The 18,936-nt window shown below is 44.5% G+C and overlaps 1 protein-coding gene across 1 annotated transcript; it reads right to left on the bottom strand.

The window, feature by feature from the left end:
* Window positions 1–3,573: 3,573 nt before the first annotated feature.
* tm6sf2b (transmembrane 6 superfamily member 2b) lies at window positions 3,574–17,697 on the bottom strand. Its single transcript, XM_060846142.1, has 10 exons — window positions 17,442–17,697; window positions 15,940–16,043; window positions 14,881–14,978; window positions 12,776–12,879; window positions 12,463–12,545; window positions 11,653–11,777; window positions 11,027–11,128; window positions 7,137–7,229; window positions 6,002–6,121; window positions 3,574–4,801 (listed from the first exon to the last, which is right to left on the bottom strand). Exons 1-10 carry the CDS (start codon window positions 17,531–17,533, stop codon window positions 4,592–4,594), a joined length of 1,131 nt encoding a protein of 376 aa, XP_060702125.1. The 5' UTR covers window positions 17,534–17,697; the 3' UTR covers window positions 3,574–4,591.
* Between the last annotated feature and the right edge of the window lie 1,239 nt (window positions 17,698–18,936).

Below are 18,936 nucleotides of genomic sequence, written 5' to 3'. Positions count from 1 at the left end.
CCATCATGTGGGCTTTTTTATTGCCACTTACATTCAATCTATGATCTTTGGTCATCGACCTTTTGCCAGTGGAAGTATTTTCACTTTATTTATTATATCAAAGCACCTAATTTTAGTAAATCTCTACCACTAAAAAGCACCTTAATCTTTTGAGCTGGATCAAACATCTAATGACACCAGGTTATAGTCCAACAGGTTTATTTGAAATTGCAAACTTTCAGAGCCTCAGCTCCTTCCTCAGGCATGGTATGATAGAGAGGAATAAGACACAGTATTTACAAGCAAAACGTTAACAAATTTAAAACTTGCTACCCTTGTTGAATTCTTTAATCAGTTAGGAGGTAGACTGTTGATTTAAAATGCAAAATCCAGATTCCTTTCAAGTCAGTTGATTTTTTTTTTGTCCTTGTCCATCCCAGTACAACTCTGGCATCTCCACAACATGGTCTTTTGAGCTGGACATTGAACAATCTTAGTTTCTTAATTGTCTCCTTGTAACGGAGATCTCTCACCCCAGAAACCATTCCAGTAAATCTCCTCTCCATTGCAAAGGCCTTTACCTTCCTAAAGTGTCATGCTCAGCATTTGGCACAGTGTTCCCGTGTTGTATAAAAACTAAACTTGAAATAAGTAAAGGACAGTCTCTATTTAGTTCCCAGGATGGACCAACATGCCCATGTACTGTCCTGAAGAGAGATACAGAGGAAACATTTTACAGGATTCCCTAACTGTGCAGTCTACAGGCAAATGGATAACGTCTGGTGGTCTGTACTCTGACACTCTGCATCTGACAACTGCTCCACACAACTGGATAGCATTGTGGTCAGTCCAGAAGGAGGGTTATATGATTCTACGGTCTAACCTATTCTGGATGGCTTGATTTTGAATTAATGAAAGCGGATAGGTATTTTAGTACCAAATTTATTACCTTGTAAAATAAAATATTACTGAAACTCAATTCCAGTGCTCAGAGCTGGAAATGTCTGATATAAAACAGAACTTAAAACTTTTTTTAAAAAGATACACAAGGAAACAACGTGACCCAGAGTTCACTTTGGCATACCATCATTGTTGTATATTCAGGCACAAGGAGGGCTTCATGAACTGGTGGGTGTGTGTGGGGGTGGGTGTGTCTATAGTGTTTGTGTGAGTATCTGTGTATGTGGGTGTATGTGTATGGGGGGGCGGGGAACAGAATCCACCTTGGCAGCGAGTGAATCATTTCAGAAAATCTCCCCCTTGCTCTCAGGAAGCCTCCTTTAGTGGTTGCCATCTTGAGTTTGGTGTATTCCTGGAGGTTTCATCCTACAATCTCCCAACTCTGACTGCCCCTCCCCCAGCAACCTCCGCTATTAGCTGTCCAACATGTCAACCCTCAGTGCCATGCTGTACCTATAGCCAACTGAGAGTGAAAAGACTCCATGACTGATGGTGAAGAATCCTCTGATTGGTCCCCAAATAGCTTCCTCTGTGGTCCTTGCCCCATTGCCAATTTATTTTATGACTAATTAACAAAGATGATTAAAGAGAATGAAAAACATAACATTTTAATATGATTCCTCTCCTCGGTGTTGCTCACTGCAGTGGCCTGTGAATTAATTTTAAATGTGAAGAGCCCTGGGCACTTGTGGAGAGTTGGTAACCGTATCCCACTGGAGGGTTAAAAATGAGGTCTGCAGATGCTGGAGATCAGAGCTGAAAATGTGTTGCTGGTTAAAGCACAGCAGGTTAGGCAGCATCCAAGGAATAGGAAATTCGACGTTTCGGGCATAAGCCCTTAGGGCTTATGCCCGAAACGTCGAATTTCCTATTCCTTGGATGCTTCGTATCCCACTGGAGTACAACTTTCACCGGTGATAGAGAAACGTCCACTACTTCATCCACGTGTAAATTCCAATCTTGACCACCAGTTGGCACTCTTCAATGAGTTGGTGCAGGCCCTTTACCTGCCTTGTCATGGCCTTCACTGTTTGAATCTCATACATGATTTGGATGGATTGAGATGAAGAGCCAGATGTTTCTCTCCCTTCTTGAGCCTTGGTTCAGGGACACTGAGCCCACTGCAGCAACTCTGCCATCTGAGCAAGGTCCTGTTGACCACGATGATAAGTTTCAATGCTCTGGATTGAATCAGGATCCCATGTGATCTATAGCCAGAAGATAAACAGTTGGATATTTTGGGAATATGTCCATTCTTCATCCCATTATATCCTTAACTCCAAGAATCATAAACCAAGTCAGCTCATCAGAAGCACAAAGACAGTCTCCCTTCATAGGAACAAGAGGAGGCCATTCATTCTCTTCAGGATGTCCCATCATTCAATTAGCTCTTAGCTGTTTTGTACCTTCATATCATCTAGTCATCTTCATTCTGCCATCCTTAATAGAATATAGAACACTACAGTACAGGCCCTTCAGCCCTCGATGTTGTGCCAACCTTTTATCCAACTTTAAGATCAAACTAATCGATATACTCTTCATTTTTACTATCATCTAAATGCCCATCTAAGAATTGCTTAAATGTCCCTAATGTATCTACTACCACTGCTGGCAATGCATTCCACTTTGTGTAAAGAACCAACCTCTGACATCTCCCCTAAACCTTCCTCTAATCACCTTAAATTTATGCCCCCTTGTGATAGCCATTTCTGCCCTGGGAAAAAGTCTCTGACTATTCACTCTTTGCTTCTTATCACCGTGTACACTTCTATCAAGTCACAGGGACCCACAGAACCCATGAGCAGTGACATGGAATATCCTAGGTGGGCAATCATACATGTTAGCAAATTATTGCCACTGACAACTGTTGGCCTGGAATTAAAAATGGCTCAGACCAGGTAAAAGGAACTCAGATAACCTTCCCTCAAGGACAGGAGTGAAGTGGATGGTATCAATGATAGTTGAAATGGTTACCATTAATGTACAAGCTTTTATGTTGCAAATTTATTAACTGAATTCAAATTCTACCAGCTACTGTAGCAAGATCCCATATCCTCAGAACATAAGCCTGGATCTCTACTAACTCATTTTTTGACACTGAGTTTAGGAGAAGGATCACTGGACTTGAAATGTTAACTCTTCTCTCCAAAGTTGTTGCCAAACCTGCTGAGCTTCTTCAGCAAGTTCTGTTTTTGCTTCAGATTTTTAACATCCACAGTTCCTTTTAGTCTAGGAACATTACCATTTAGCCACTGTTTACCAAAAACTTGTCCATTACCTACAAGGCACCGGTCAGGAATGTGATGGAACACCGCCATCTGCGCAATCCTCTCCACGCAACATTAATACACAAATCCAATCAAAACCTATCAAGCTCAGTCAGTTTTGAGATTTCCATCCTCTAGATTTTTGGTCTCAGAGTTCAGATTTTCACTCTCTTCCATGTGATTTACCACTTTCTGACAACATTCCTGAATAGAATACCATACCTTTCAACATTGATTGGAAGTCTTGAGGATTATTCTCCAGAAAACAGTAGCATGCAACACGCATGTTTTTAGTAGTGCTAAAAACATAGTGTTCTTTTTTCAAATTGTTCTTTGAACAAATTCATTCATGAATTATAAAGTTGTTGGAGATGAGGAGCAAATCTAGTCTGACTGCATGCAGGCAAATTGGAGGATTGACAGTGAGTTCTCCAAGAATGTTTGCAGCTGGAGCTGCTAACCCAACCCCTGAATGGCCTCACTCTAATGTCAAGGTTGACACTCACCAATCCCTTGTACAGGTCTTCCAAGTCATTCAGGGTTCCATCCATCAGGATGTCCAGCTGTTTATTATAGTACAACTCTATCATGAGGTCAAGCCAACAAGATGTCACAGATGTTTTATGAAAGGGATGGGTTTGGGGTTGGTGTTCAGAGAAATGAGAAGTTGTGCGAAATTCAACTTTGGAATACAAAGGCTATTTGAAGTGGGGGAAATTCATTGCACACACACATGAAACAGAACGGACAACTGGGTGCAGTGCATAAAATAAACAGATGAAAGATTACCAGGGAATGTCAAGTTGAGGTTGAAATCGGGTCAACCATGGTCTTATTGAATGGCAGAGCAGGGTCAAAGGGTCGAGTGGCCTCCTCTTGTTTCCTGTTTGTATGTAAATGAAAGAACTTGCAATTATGTAGCACGTTGCATAACCACAGAATGTTCCAAAGTACTTTACAGTCAATTAATTTTGTTTTTGACATTATTGTAATGTGGGAAATGTAACAGCAAATTTATACACAGCACAAAGAAGAATGTGATACGACCAAAAAATGGTTTTAGTGTTGTCAATTGAGAGGTAACTATTGGTTAGGCCACTAGGGATAACTCCCTCACCTTCCTTCAAAAGAGTAATCATGTAATGTTTTCTCTCCACTTGAGGGGGTAGAAAGATCCTTGGTTGAACAGCTCCACTCCCTCTGCACTGCACAGGAGGGTCCATTATGTGGGGTGTGTCTGGGGTGGGGTTTTGATGCATAACATTCTGGTTCAGAGATGAGGGTGCTATCCAGCAAGTTATGGTTGACACCTCATTTAACATCACTTCAAAGGACCAACTATTACAGTTCACTGCCTCTGCACGCGACCCACTTGGCCTGGCCCTTTAGTTGATTTTCTTCTCCAGCTCGTTGATATTTCTGGGTATTTCCCTCAGGAAGAAGCTAGAGAAAGTGATACAGCGAAATGCCAAGAGCTGAGCGCCAACAGCGAAGAGGATGTTGACGTAGAGGAAGGACGAGACCTCATTCTGGGGTACTCGGTAGGTAAGGGGCGTACGAGTGTGTAAGGAAGCACCAATGTGAGAAAACTGAGCCTGGAGGGGAAGGAAGGAGAGAATGAGAAACAGATTAAAATATGTACAATGTGAGGGCTTTCCTCAGACCCATCAATACCCTGTCTTTCTATAATAGCTTCAACTTCGTTAAAAGTTGAAGTTAGTTCCACAGCATGTTCATTGGAGGTGAACAAATAAAATGGACATTGAGTCCCATCAGAAGATAGGATGAGAGTAAACCTAAAGCTTACTCAAAAAAGGTGGTTTTTAGTCATTTGAGGGAAAAGACATTAGGAGGTGGAGCGGTTTATGAAGGCTGTTCCAGAGCTTCGGTCCCAGGTCGCAGAATACACATCCATCAATGGGGAGGCAAAACAAAATCAGGGATTCGCACAAAGTCCAGCATTAGAGGAGCACAGAGATCTCAGAAACTGTAGCACTGTAGGGGGATGTAGGGATTAGTGGAGGTGACAGAGAGAGGGGAGTGTGTAGGGACTGGAGGAGGTGACGGGGTGGTGGTGTAGAGACTGGAGGAGGTGACAGAGAGAGGAGGTGGGTGTAGGGACTGGAGGATGTTACAGCAATATGGAGGGGTGTAGGGGCAGGAGAAGGTGACAGGTAGGGAGGAATATAGGGGCTAGAGGAGGTGACAAAGACGGGGAGGGATGTAGGGGCTGGAGGAGGTGACAGAGATGGGGAGGGATGTAGGGGCTGGAGGAGGTGACAGAGATGGGGAGGGGGCCAGGCTGTGGAAAGATTTGAAAAAGGAATGGGGATTTTGGGATTGAGGCAAATCCAGATTAGGGGTCAGCGCTGGTGAGCTAGCACAAGCTGAGAGATACTGTGGGGGTGTGATTTATGGAAGTTAGGACACTGTCTCGGTGGACTTTCAGAGCTTAGGTTTCTGTTAGCTGCAGAAGGGAGGCTGGGCAGATGTAGGTGAGTTTTGAGATAACAAAGGGATGAAAAAGGAGATGATCTCGATAATGGGTTGAAAGCTCTGCTCAGAGACAATAGGAAGTCCCAAGAACTGTTTCAGCAATTTATTAGGAAGGCCTATTTCAACTATTTTGTCTTCAAAATAACACATTGACTTTCACTTTCTAATTTTATCAATCAGGGACCAGGTTTTTCTCTCCATTGTTTCTTTCCTAATCAGTCAGAACTAGGCCCTAGATTTCATCCTGTTCTGAAGCTTCACAATGGTGCTGATTAACAGACACAACTCCCGTGACTTACTTGGGCTATGGCTCCTGCAAACACCACGGTCAGATCAGGCATCCATTCACAGCCGGGTTCCAAGAGGCCGTAAAGTGCCAAGCCAAAGAATGGCACAAGGTAGAACATGTTGACTAACATCTGAAAGCGAGCAGTCAATGTCAATGCTAAATGTTAACCAACTCCCAGCTAACACGCACACACCACCCCACACCCTCCTCTCCACATACACACACAAAACCATGCCCCACTCCACATACACACACAAAACCATGCCCCACCCCACATACACACATACACATGCCACCCCCACACACACACCCCACCCCACACCCTCCTCCCCACACACACGCACACAATGAAGGTATCAGCAAGGTGTGAATGTGAAAGGGTATGCGACAGAATGAGAGTGTGTTTGTGTTTGAGTTTGAGTGTGTGTATCTATCAGCATAAGTGTGCATGAGAGAGATTGAGAGTGTGAGAGAGGGCTGGAGCATGAATGTGTGTGTGTTTGTGCATATGAGAGAGGATATGATGTGTGTGTATGTGTTTATGGATGTATATTTGACTGTGTGATTGTGTGTGCGCGCACGTGCGAATGGCACACGAGTGTGCAAATGTTTATGTGTAAGTGCATAAGTGTGTGGTTAGATTAGATTAATTACTTACAGTGTGCAAGCAGTTTGTTTTGGTGTACGAGTATGAGTCTATGAGTGTGCATGTGCTTGTGAGTGCGTGTGTACAATGTGTAAGAGTCCAAATGGTGGAAGTGTCAAATGGACAGTAAGCACATAGGAGCAGGTATACAACAACAACTAGCATTTAAATAACATTTTTAATGTAAGAAAATATCCCGAGGTTTAAGGAGGGAATTAGGGTCCCAGACAGGAAAAGGCAAGGCACCAGCAGTAGAGGTGGGTATAATCAGGGAAGCTCAAGAAGCCAGACACAGAGAAACATGAAGACCTTGCTAACCATGGGGCTAGAAGATGTTTATAAAGTTTAGGAGGGGTGAGGACATGAGGGATTTAAACATTAGGGAAGAAATGTTATAATCGTAGCATTTTTATACGATCAAGTCCACCCAGTTAAAGACTCTACCACCCATTCAGACTTCCCCCACATCCCATGTTCTTTCTACCCTGTAGCCACTTACCTGGATCTTGGGGTACATCACTGGGTCCAATAGGTAGGGCTCCTGATCATTTGCATACCTTACACAGGTATCAAAGGGACACTCGAGAGCAACCTAGGTCAGACAATTACAGATCACAACCAAGTCCTGAATGCATTAAACATACTCGCGTGGTGGGGGAGCTTGAATTTGACTCACTCCTGGGAACACCCGTGAGGCAGGTTTTTCGTTCTGCCCAATATTGCTCTCTGCTGCTTGCAATGGAATGTGATATCACATGGGAGATAACACTAGTATTATCTGAATCTGTCAGTTTCCCATGATCATTTATGATTAAAACAGTTTCTGCAATTTGTCAGAAAATGGGGTGAAATAACTAATGTGTAATATTGTGATGGAAGGCATATGGTTTATATAAATATCATTTTTATTCAGAGTTTGGATGTCAAACTAGTGGCAAATGGATTTTTTTTTGTGAAGGGGTTTGGTATTTAACTACGTCAGTCTTTGGACAGCCATAAATTTAACCCAGCATGCATCAGACAGCAGATGACATCTGGCTTCCTGAAGTGTTAATGGACATTTGTTTGTGTCGTGGGGTTTTACAACAGGAGAGGGAAACAATTGAAACACATTGCTTTCGGGATTAGAACAATCAAGGATTGGTTTTAGAAACCCCAGAGATGGAAAAATGTTTGGTCAGTTGAAATCAGATGTATGAGTAATTTCTTCGAGAAAAAGGAGTTTATTTGGAGCAATTGAGACCAGAAGACGTAGAACCAGAAGTAGGCCATTCAGTCCATTGAGTCCTCTCCTTCATACAATGAGGTCATGGCTGTTCTGACAGTCCTAAACTCCATTTTCCCACCTTCTCTCCATAACCATTTAGGGCAGCACAGTGGCTCAGTGGTTAGCACTGCTGCCTCACAGCACCAGGGTCCCAGGCTCGATTCCAGCCTCAGGCAACTCTCTGTGTGGATTTTGCACATTCTCCCTGTGTCTGCATGGGTTTCCTCCCACAGTCCAAAGATGTTCAGATCAGCTGAATTGGCCATGCTAAATTGCACAAAGTGTTAGGTGCATTAGTCAGAGGGAAATGGGTCTGGGTGGGTTACTCTTCGGCAGGTCGGTGTGGACTTGTTGGGCCAAAGGGCCTGTTTCCACACTGTAGGAAATCTAATCTAATCTAAAAAAACCCCTCAAGACCCCGCCCCTTCCTGATTACCAACCTGTCTGTCTCAGTCCTGACCCAGCCTCGACTGCCCTCTTGTGGTAAAGAATTCAACAGATTCACTACCTTCAGAGAGAAGAAATGCATTATCCTTAAATGGGTGACCCCTTACTCTGAAATTATGCCTTCTAGTCCTAGATTCTTCCATAAGGGGAAACAAACATGTCGTATCTACCTTGTCAAGTTCCCTAAGAACAGTATATATTTCAATAAAGTCATCTCTCATTCTTCTAAATTCCAAAGCATAAGCCCAACCTGTTCACCCTCTCCTCCTAAAGTAGTCCCTCCATATCTAGGATCAGGATGGTGAACCTTCCCTGCATTGCCTCAGCTGCCAGAATATCTTTCCTTAAAGCGGGAGACCAGAACAGTTCACAGTGTTCCAGCTGTATTCTGACTTTAGCAAAACTTCCCTACTTTTGTACTCCATTCCCTCCAAAATAAAAACCAACGTTTCATTTGCCTTCCCTATTACCCACCGAACTTGGATGCTCATCTTTTATGAATCATACACGAGGACTCCCCAATCTCTTTGTTCTATAGCTTTCTAGCAATAAGTTACCTTAGTGTAAGGATATCAGTTGTGTGAGAAAAAAAAAGATTTCATAGCTCACAGGACAGGAAATGAGGAGGAAAAAACAAGTTAGGTCAAGCTTACAGGTTGTGCAGGGAAAGAACATCTCTTCTTTTTGAGAAATTAATTGTAAAGTGATGGTGTTAAAGAGTAAATGAGATTTTGTTTTGCTGTGTGTTTGAATATCTTTTAAACTGTGTTACATGTAAATCATTTGATTTATTTTATACTATTTTTCTATCTTTTGTATAATAAAGTTCTGTTTTATTGTTAAAACCAAATCTGCCACATTGTGGTGTTCATGTTTCAGTGAAAGACCACTGCATTAAATTAGTTTAAAAAGATGATCCATCAAAAGACTTCTTTGTGGAATGTGACTTGTCCAGTAATAGCATCAGCTGGGATCACACTTTAACAACAAGATAATTACCTCAAGAAGCACAAAATAAATTCTGTTTTTAACAATTCAAATGTTTGGGCTAATGCTGTGGGAACATGGGTTTAAATCTCATCACAGCAGCAGGTGGGATTTAAATTCTTTTAAATAATCTGGAATGTAAAGATAATCTCAGTGGCGGTGATGACAAAACTATCATTGATTGTCATAAAAACCCATCTGGTTCACTAATGTCCCTTAATGAAGGAAATCTACTGTCCTAGCCTGATCTGGCCTACACATGTCTGTAAGCTTAGAGTAATGTGGTTTACACTTAACAACTCTCTGAAATAGCCTGGAGACCATCTCAGCTCAAGGGGCAATGAGCAATGGATAACAGGAGCTTGCTTTGCCCAGGGAATCCCACACCCCATCAAAGGTGGATTTTTAAAAAGTCAACCACACACCCCACACCCCTCAATCCCACTCCAAGATCCCAATTTTTCCCTTCCTTGCTGATGCTCCCACTTGTTTGAGCAATAATTTTCCACATGGCAGCCTGGAAAGTGAGAATGGCAAATCTGCTGCACGTTCACCAAAATCCGTTTCCCAGGAATAGGCACTGGAGAGGGACGAGGAAGAGAAGCTTTCCCTGACTGAAGCTGACAGCTGAAGTCACTCTCAGTGCACTAGCAGTGAATCTGATTGGCTTTTTAAAACTATCATTGTCAAAGCCAAGGTAAGTATTTCATTGGAAAATAAATGGGGTCACAGAACAAAGCTAGTCTTAAAGAAAATTATAACATCTTCTCACAACATCAGGTCAGATTCATCATTCTTTGCTGCTAGTGGTTCAGAGAACAGTATAATGGAGGCACAAGGAGATTCAGCATCTATTCTTTCCCCAATCAGATCATAAAACTTTTAAGATCTATCTGGAGGAGCAGACATGCTTTGGCTGAATTTTGCGTCCAAATGATGATACCTCCGACAGTGCAGCACTCCCTCAGTATTGACCCTCTGACAGTGCAGCGCATCCTCAGCACTGACCCTCCGACAATGTGGCACTCCCTCAGCACTGACCCTCCAATAGTGCAGCACTCCCTCAGCACCAACCCTCCGATAGTGCGGCACTCCCTCAGCATTGACCATCTGACAAGTGCGGCACTCCCTCAGCACTGACCCTCCAATAGTGCGGCACTCCCTCAGCACTGACCCTCCAACTGTGCAGCACTCCCTTAACACTGACCCTCTGACAGTGCAGTACTTCCTCAGCATCAACCCTCCGATAGTGCGGCACTCCCTCAGCACTGACCCTCTGACAGTGTGGTACTTCCTCAGCACTGACCCTCTGTCAGTACCGCACTACCTCAACACTGACCCTCTGTCAGTACCGCACTACCTCAGCACTGACCCTCTGACATTGTGGCATTCTCTCATACTGATCTGGATTCACTAGTTTACAAATTATTCTCAAGTAACCTTAATGGGACTCAGATCCACCATCCTTTGAATGGATGTGAGGATGAGAATTGGCCAAGTGAAGAGCTGGATGGAACAAAGTGTTCGTTGCCTTTGAGGACACTTCCTGAGAAGCTGAAAACGTGAGACAGCTCTGTGGGAGATTGCAATAGTAATGAGAAGGTGAGCTGTAAAGGGGTGAATTAAACAGTGTCCATCAAATCAGCCAAACATATCTACTCCCCGAGCTGTCAATGGTCAATACTTACAAAGCCCCGGAAGACTGTGTAAGCTGCAGCAAACAGCAGATATATTACGAAGCAGACATCGAGAGGCCTCCGGTACAACCACTTTCCCTGTTCTGTGGCAACCTGTGAGAATGGCAGACGCACAGTCGGACAGAACCAATCAGTTCAGATTAACAACTGATCAATAACCAATCATTTATATCAGACCACAACAAACCGAAAACCTGATCATCAATGGCCAGAAAGGATGAATTGATAAGTAATTAATAATCAAATAATAATTAAATTAATAATTAAACTATAACCCTGACAAATAATAAGCTACAAATCCTCATTAATAGTTTATTATTGTGGATTTTCAATATATTACAATTTTGATAGTATACAGAATAAAGCTTTCTCTACGCTGTCTCCATCGATCACTCCCGGAACAAGTACAGCACAGGATTAGATACAGAGTAAAAATCACTTTACTCTTTTAAACAGAAAGTAAAGCTCCTTCTATAATGTCCACCTCAAACACTCCCAGGAAAGGGACAGCACAGGGTTAGATACAGAGTAAAACTATTTCTCTGCAAATCGGGCATTATTAACTGTCACAGCAATGACCACTAAGTTATGTCCAGGTTATTGCAAGTGCTTCTTACCTGATCTGCTGTTGCCTTTGGCAATGCTCTGGGAATCCCATAGATTTTCTTCCCAGCCCAAATTGGGATCAACATATACGGAATATTCAGCAGGAAAGCAGGACGGATTTCAGTTCCATATTTACCTTCATGAATTGAGACTAAAATTAGCAGTCGAGATATAGGAAAACACTAAATCTTTCACATTTGATCCTTTTAGAAATCATTGCTTAATGTTTTATCGATGAAATATAATGTGCAACATGATGTTACGTGGAGATTTCCACTATTTTAATCCACTTTGTGAACAAAACACTAGGAGAAGGACAGCATGGGGTTAGATAGAGTAAAGCTTCCTCTACACTGTCCTCATCAAACACCCCCAGGACAGGGACAGCACGGGGTTAGACACAGAGTAAAGCTCCCTCTACACTGTCCCCATCAAACACTCCCAGGACAAGTACAGCACGGGGTTAGGTACTGAGTAAAGCTCCACCTACTTTGTTTCAGTGAGTTATTTCTGATAGGAATATGCCTTTTCAGGATGAAGATTATCATATATCTCTATCTTTTGCCTTTCCTTTAAGAAGCTCTTAAAAAATCTATCTTTTCAACCAAGATTTTCTATCTGTTGTAATATATTCCTATGTAGCCGTACTCCATAAAGTGAGCCTCCGTAAGTCATCTTATGGTATTGTATTTTGTTCAGAATGTTATATATGTATGCAAAATATCATTATGATTGTTCCATTATCTCATGTAGCATTGTCTTCCTCCCAGTTCAGTGTAACAGTTTACTGGGAACAACCTCAGTCAGGCCCAGTCACTCACCTAAGATGGTTCCAACTAGAAGGGTCACGAGACTCATGACAATGGAGCCCAGCCAGTAGAGGCCAACACAGCGGTAACTCCAGCTGTGGGGAGATCACAGGCTTTAGTGATTGTGTGAGACTTATATCCTGACTACTTCCATTTTAGTCCAAGCCCAGTTCATTCCATCAGTTTAGCTTTGAGCAATCTGCTGAAGAGTCTGAGCTGCTCCCTCCCCAAGGTCAGTACCTCTTTCTAGGCATTTGGTGCCCACAATCGAATGCAAGTGCTTCATGTAGGATCAGTCAATGTGAGCTACTGCTTGATGCCTTACCTCAATGAGATGGCTGTTATCATCAGCAAGTAGAGGGCGAAATGGACAGTGCCATCCCAGTAACAGATCAGTATTCCATAGGCACTGCGGAGATATGGCTCCCCCTGCCAAAGGAGCAGAGCATCAGTCCCAACTATTGAGCCCCATTCCAACCACCATCTCTACACTCCCATCGATACTATGAGTACAACTGCACTGCCAGATCTTTTCATGGGATGTGGACGTTATTGGCAAGTCCAGCATTTGTTATCCTACTCTCAGTGCTCCTTGGCTTGGTCAGCCATTTCAAAGGGCGTCAAGACTCTACCATTGCTGTAGGTCTGGAGTTACATCTAGACCAGACCTGGTAAGGACAAGAAATTTCTTTCCCTAAAGGACCAGCTGGTTTACACATAATTGATGATGGTTTCATTGTCACCGTCACTGAAATTAAATTTCAATTCTGGATTTTTAAGATTTTTTTGTTTTATTACTTGAATTAAATACAAGGTGGCATGTTTGGATTTGTACCTGTGTCCCCAGAGCATTAGCCTGAACCTACATGTAAAATCACCAGCACCTCCACAGGGGCAAAAAATTGTTCAACAAAACTGATGAAACAATGGAATGCCACAAGAACATATTCTCAACGCTGGCTCATGGGGGTCCCCACTCAGCAAACACACCGTTCAAATGGAGAGATCCAGGTAGCACCTCACCCCGTCTCCACTGAATGGCTGAAGGGAAATGAGGGCTCAACTTTCCTGGATTTGGGAAGGGGAGGTCAGCTGAGTTTCATATTCCCTGTCACTAATCAGTAACCTTATACCCAGCTCTGCAGGGTCAAACAGTCAGTTGTCCCCTCTCACTCTCCCCCATTAAACAGGGTTAGGGAAACCTTCTCATCAAGAGTCTAGATTAGAATGGTGCTGGAAAAGCACAGCAGGTCAGGCAGCATCCGAGGAGCAGGAAAATCGACCTTTCGGGATAACCTTCTCATCAAGTCAGGCTGCAGTACTCAGGGAAGCCTGCAGAGGCTTGTTTTGTGGGGAGCTGAAATCACCGGGATCAAGGACAGTAAAAAATGAAATTGCTTTTCTCTGCTTTCAAAGCCACAGGACATCTCTAACTGTTTGATAGCTTTTATGAAATGTAGATGGTGTCACAGGGGACAGGTTGGCTCAGTTGAATAGATGGTTAGTACATGATTTGGAATAATGCTAACCTGCTGGTTTGTTTGTCATTCTGACATTCAGGACATGCCTCCTCACCCTGCCTCTGATAGTGGAAGGCTATGGTAAACACCACTGATAAAACCAGCCAAGAAAACAGCTCAGTGTGTTCAACAGACAATGGATAACTGTGCTGCCTTTAAGCAGAGCGTATGAGTCAATGGGATAGGGTCATTATAACATGGAAAGAGGCTGTTGAGCCCATCAACTCCACTGTTATAATGTGAGAAAAACAGTGGCCAATTTGTGTACAGCAAGGTTCCATAAACAGTAATGACCAAATGATCAGTTTTACTGATGCTGTTAGAGGTGTAGATGTTGGCCCAGAACTCCTATACTCTTTAAAGATTGCCTGTGATCCCTGTTATTTCCATGTGTGGTCAGACAGTTTAACATTTTTAGATTAGATTAGATTCCCTTCAGTGTGGAAACAGGCCCTTCAGCCCAACCAGATCCTCTGAAGAGTAACCCACCCAGACTCATTTCTCTCTGATTAATGCACCTAATACTATGGGCAATTTAACATGGCCAATTCACTCAACCTGTATATCAGGCACGCATGCAGACACAGGAAGAATGTGCAAACTCCACACAGACAGTCACTCAAAGCTGGAATTGAACCTGGGACCTTAGCACTGTGAGGCAGCAGTGCTAACCATTGTGCCACCATGCCTCCCCAACTGATTTCATCTGAAAGATGGCATCCCCAGCAGTACTGCATTGGTGTTAAGGTAGATTATAGCTGCAAATCTCAAGAGAATAGTGAGGTCTATATTATGCACAGGAGTTCATGGGAGATGGTGAAACCACCAAAGAAATGGACAGATCTCAGGTGCAGATTGAGAGAACACAGGGAAATTCTTCCCACCATCAGCAGTGTAATTTTGAACCTACTTCCTTCAAGTAGAATCCCATGAAACCTTTGATGTAGCCATCCTGTTCCAGGGAGATAATTAAATCGATGACACTTGTAAAGGAGAACACAGTGAAAGCTGCAATAAGAGATAAGGGTTATTCAATTCTCCCTGTTTCTATAAGACAACAAGAAATAGGAACAGCAGTAGGCCATTCAGCCCCTCAGGCCTGCTCTGCCATTCAATGGAATCATGACTGATCCAACATTACTCACAATCACTTTCCTGCTCTTTCCCAATAATCCTTGATTTCTGACCGACCAAGAATATCTCACTTTCAGCCTTAAATCTACACAAGGACTCCACCCCGACAGCTCTCTGCAGCAAGGAGTTCCAAAGACACTCAACCTTCTGAAAGAAGAAATTCCTCCTCATCTCAGTCTTAAATGGCATCTCTTTATTCTGAGACTATACCCTCTGGTCCTAATCTCTCTCCTGAGGTGAAACATCCTCTCAGCATTCACCCTGTCAAGCCCCTTAAGAATCCAATATGTTTCAATGGTATCACCTTTCATTCTTCCAAATTCCAATCAATAGACTCCCAACCTGTTAAACCTTTGCTCATAAGATGTTCCCTCCATATTGGGGATCATCCTAGTATCCTTCTCTGGACTGCCTCCATCATGATCCTCTGTGTCACATCACTGATGCTCCACTCTGCTTGTTTCTCATGTCACTCTTATTTAACCACCCCTTCCTGACAGGTTTCTCCTACTCACCGCTCACCCCTTCCCCAACATCAACATGAAATCGATGACCATGGAACAATGGCACCATTACACTCACTAATCCCTATATCTATTACTCAATGGGAGTAATACATTACTTAACATTTTTCAATGTTCACTGGTTCAGCGACCCCAGTTTAAATTCCATGTTTCATTGTTGATTTCACTGGTTCAAGTTTGGAATCAAGCAATTGTTCCAGATCTGACCTTGCAGCTCGTGATGCCCCTTCAGAAACCAGAGTGATGGATTTGAAATCCCCATGAAGCTCTGTACTTACCAAAGCTGATTGAGTCAATGCCCTAATGCTTACCATAGAACAGGGGGTCCATGGGGGCTCTTCTGATGACGAGCAGGTACAACACCAACAACAAGCCAAGGAGGACTCCAACGCCAGCAAAAAACACTGTCATGGGACTTTAGAAGGAACAGGGAGAAAAGAATTAGTCACAGAAGGTCCTGGGGAGAAAGGAATTAGTCACAGAAGGTCCTGAGGAGAGGACAGTAATCATTGGGAAGCATTGGACGGACTGATGATTGTCCTAATGAAGGTCTTTAAAATCATGTAGGTTTGATAGGATAGTGGTGGGCAAGATGAAAACGAGGGACCCTCAATATAACACAATCGCTAACAAATCCAACTGGGAATTCATGAGTGAGCGGTTTACACAGGGAACGGGGAGAATATGGAACATACTTCCATAGGGAGGGAGTGAGGTGAATGATATTGATTTATTTAAGAGGAAGTGAGATAAAAACATGATGGAAAAAGAAATAGAAGGACTGGAGGGAGGATGAGATAAGGAAGGATGGAAGGAGGCTTCTGTGGAGCAGAAACACCAACCTTGATTTTGGCCAAATGCCTGTTTATGTAAATGATCCAAATGACAGTGACAACGAGCAAAAGATACAAATACAGAAAACTAAAACTCATCAATCTGGATTCATCCTTGCACTTCAAACTGTAACTCCAGATTACAAACAAAACGTCATTTTATATATATATATATTAGCTTCAGATTGAGGCCAGTGCTAGTCTCAGTCCAGGCTGGGGTTAATCCACAGGCAGCTCAATAAAGAGAAGCACTAACGCTGAGATCAAGGTTTCAAACCAAGCCTGATCTCAGAGTGCAAGATTCGAGAGTGACCTGACAGAACCTGCTGACCAACAGAACTGACTGGGCATAGCAATGTACGAAAATAGCAGCCCATTTCTAAATGCTCATGCGATATCATTCTCTTTGCTTTCTCAACTAAAAGATCAATTTTTTTGACAAAAGTATTTTCTTTGGGTTTTGCATGCCTGAAATCTGTTAGATTCACCAGTGATATCAAACACTGGGCTCCCACAGACTCTATGGAGGAGAAAGTGAGGTCTGCAGATGCTGGAGATCAGAGCTGAAAATGTGTTGCTGGAAAAGCGCAGCGGGTCAGGCAGCATCCAAGGAACAGGAGATTCGACGTTTCGGGCATAAACCTATTCCTGATGAAGGGCTTGTGCCCGAAACGTCGAATTTCCTGTTCCTTGGATGCTGCCTGACCTGCTGCGCTTTTCCAGCAACACATTTTCAGCTCCCCCAGACTCTGTCACTGCCCACATCAGCTCATTGCAGTAGGATCTCATCCAGATCAGAATTCTAAAACTTCCAACTCAGCACAAAGAGGCTTTTACACTATTTTATGTACTAAACTCCTCCTGAAGGGCTGCCCCTCACTGGGTTACGGGGACACCTGTCCCTCATTGGGGTAGAGGGCTGAGGGGGCTCCGTGGTTTGAGCCAGAGGGGTGCAGACTCGGAGCTAGGAGCTCTCTCACCTGTCCATGGCCGACAGGCCGTTGAGCAGGAAGGAGACCGGGATCGCGGTCAGGGACAGCAGGAAGGCTGTAACACCGGCGGACACTCGCATCCTGCAGCTGGAACTGCGAGCCAGACCCCGCTGTCTCTCTGCGGTTAGTTACAGAAAGACGCCGACCCCGGTCAGGGAAGGGTCACGGATTATTAACAGAGAGAGAGAGAGAGAGGGAGAATTGGAGAGAATCTCAGCAACCCGGAACAACGCAACAGGAGGAACAACCACTCCCAAAGAAAACATATTACAACCACACACCCAGACCCAGGAACACAGCACCCAGCCCCACACCCAGGGAACACAGCACCCAACCCCACACCCACTCCCAGGGAACACAGAACCCAGCCCCACACCCACTCCCAGGGAACACAGCACCCAGCCCCACACCCACTCCCAGGGAACACAGAACCCAGCCCCACACCCACTCCTAGGGAACACAGAACCCAGCCCCACACCCACTCCCAGGGAACACAGCACCCAGCCCCACACCCACTCCCAGGGAACACAGCACCCAACACCACACCCACTCCCAGGGAACACAGAACCCAGCCCCACACCCACTCCCAGGGAACACAGCACCCAGCCCCACACCCACTCCCAGGGAACACAGAACCCAGCCCCACACCCACTCCTAGGGAACACAGAACCCAGCCCCACACCCACTCCTAGGGAACACAGAACCCAGACCCACACCCACTCCCAGGGAACACAGAACCCAGCCCCACACCCACTCCCAGGGAACACAGCACCCAGCCCCACACCCACTCCCAGGGAACACAGCGCCCAGCCCCACACCCACTCCCAGAGAATACAGCACCTAGTCCCACACCCACTCCCAGGAAACACATCACGCAGCCCCATACCCATTCCCAGGGAACACAGCACCCAGCCCCACACCCACTCCCTGGGAACACAACACCCAGGCCCATACCCACTCCGAGGGAACACAGCACCCAGCCCCACACCCACTCCCAGGGAACACAGCACCCAGCCCCCCACCACTCCCAAGGAACACATCACGCAGCCCCATACCCACTCCCAGTGAACACAGTACCTAGCCCCACACCCACTCCCAGGGAACACAACACCCAGCCCCCCACCTACTCCCAGCGAACACAGCACACAGCCCCACACCCACTCTCAGGGAAGACAGCACCCAACCCCACGCACACTCCCAGGGAACGTAGCACCCAACCCCACTCCCATTCACAGGGAACAAAGTAGCCACCCTGCACCCATTTCCAATGAAGCACAGCACCCAACCCCCACACAGACTCCCAGAACCCTACATCCACCAGGAACCCAGCATTAAACGGGAACATAGCAGCCAACAAAGGGAACAGAAACACACACACCTCGGGACCACATTGTGCATTAGGGCACCACTCAGTACCAAAGGGTTTGTTGAAAAGGGGTTTGACTACAGATTCCTTCTGGCAGAGCACTGTCTTACTTTTGGG

The sequence above is a fragment of the Hemiscyllium ocellatum genome, chromosome 28, assembly GCF_020745735.1.
Source record: "Hemiscyllium ocellatum isolate sHemOce1 chromosome 28, sHemOce1.pat.X.cur, whole genome shotgun sequence".
Classification (NCBI taxonomy): domain Eukaryota; kingdom Metazoa; phylum Chordata; class Chondrichthyes; order Orectolobiformes; family Hemiscylliidae; genus Hemiscyllium; species Hemiscyllium ocellatum.
The sequence above is the reverse complement of the archived record's forward strand: the minus strand, read 5'-3'. Positions and strand labels throughout refer to the sequence as shown.

Coding starts and splice junctions, on each gene's coding strand:
- tm6sf2b (XM_060846142.1), bottom strand. CDS start 17,533: ATGCGAGTGTCCGCCGGTGTTACAGCCTTCCTGCTGTCCCTGACCGCG. Junction 14,979..15,939: donor CATGGACCCCCTGTTCTATG/GTAAGCATTAGG, acceptor CTCTTATTGCAG/CTTTCACTGTGTTCTCCTTT. Junction 11,129..11,652: donor CAAAGGCAACAGCAGATCAG/GTAAGAAGCACT, acceptor CCATTCTCACAG/GTTGCCACAGAACAGGGAAA.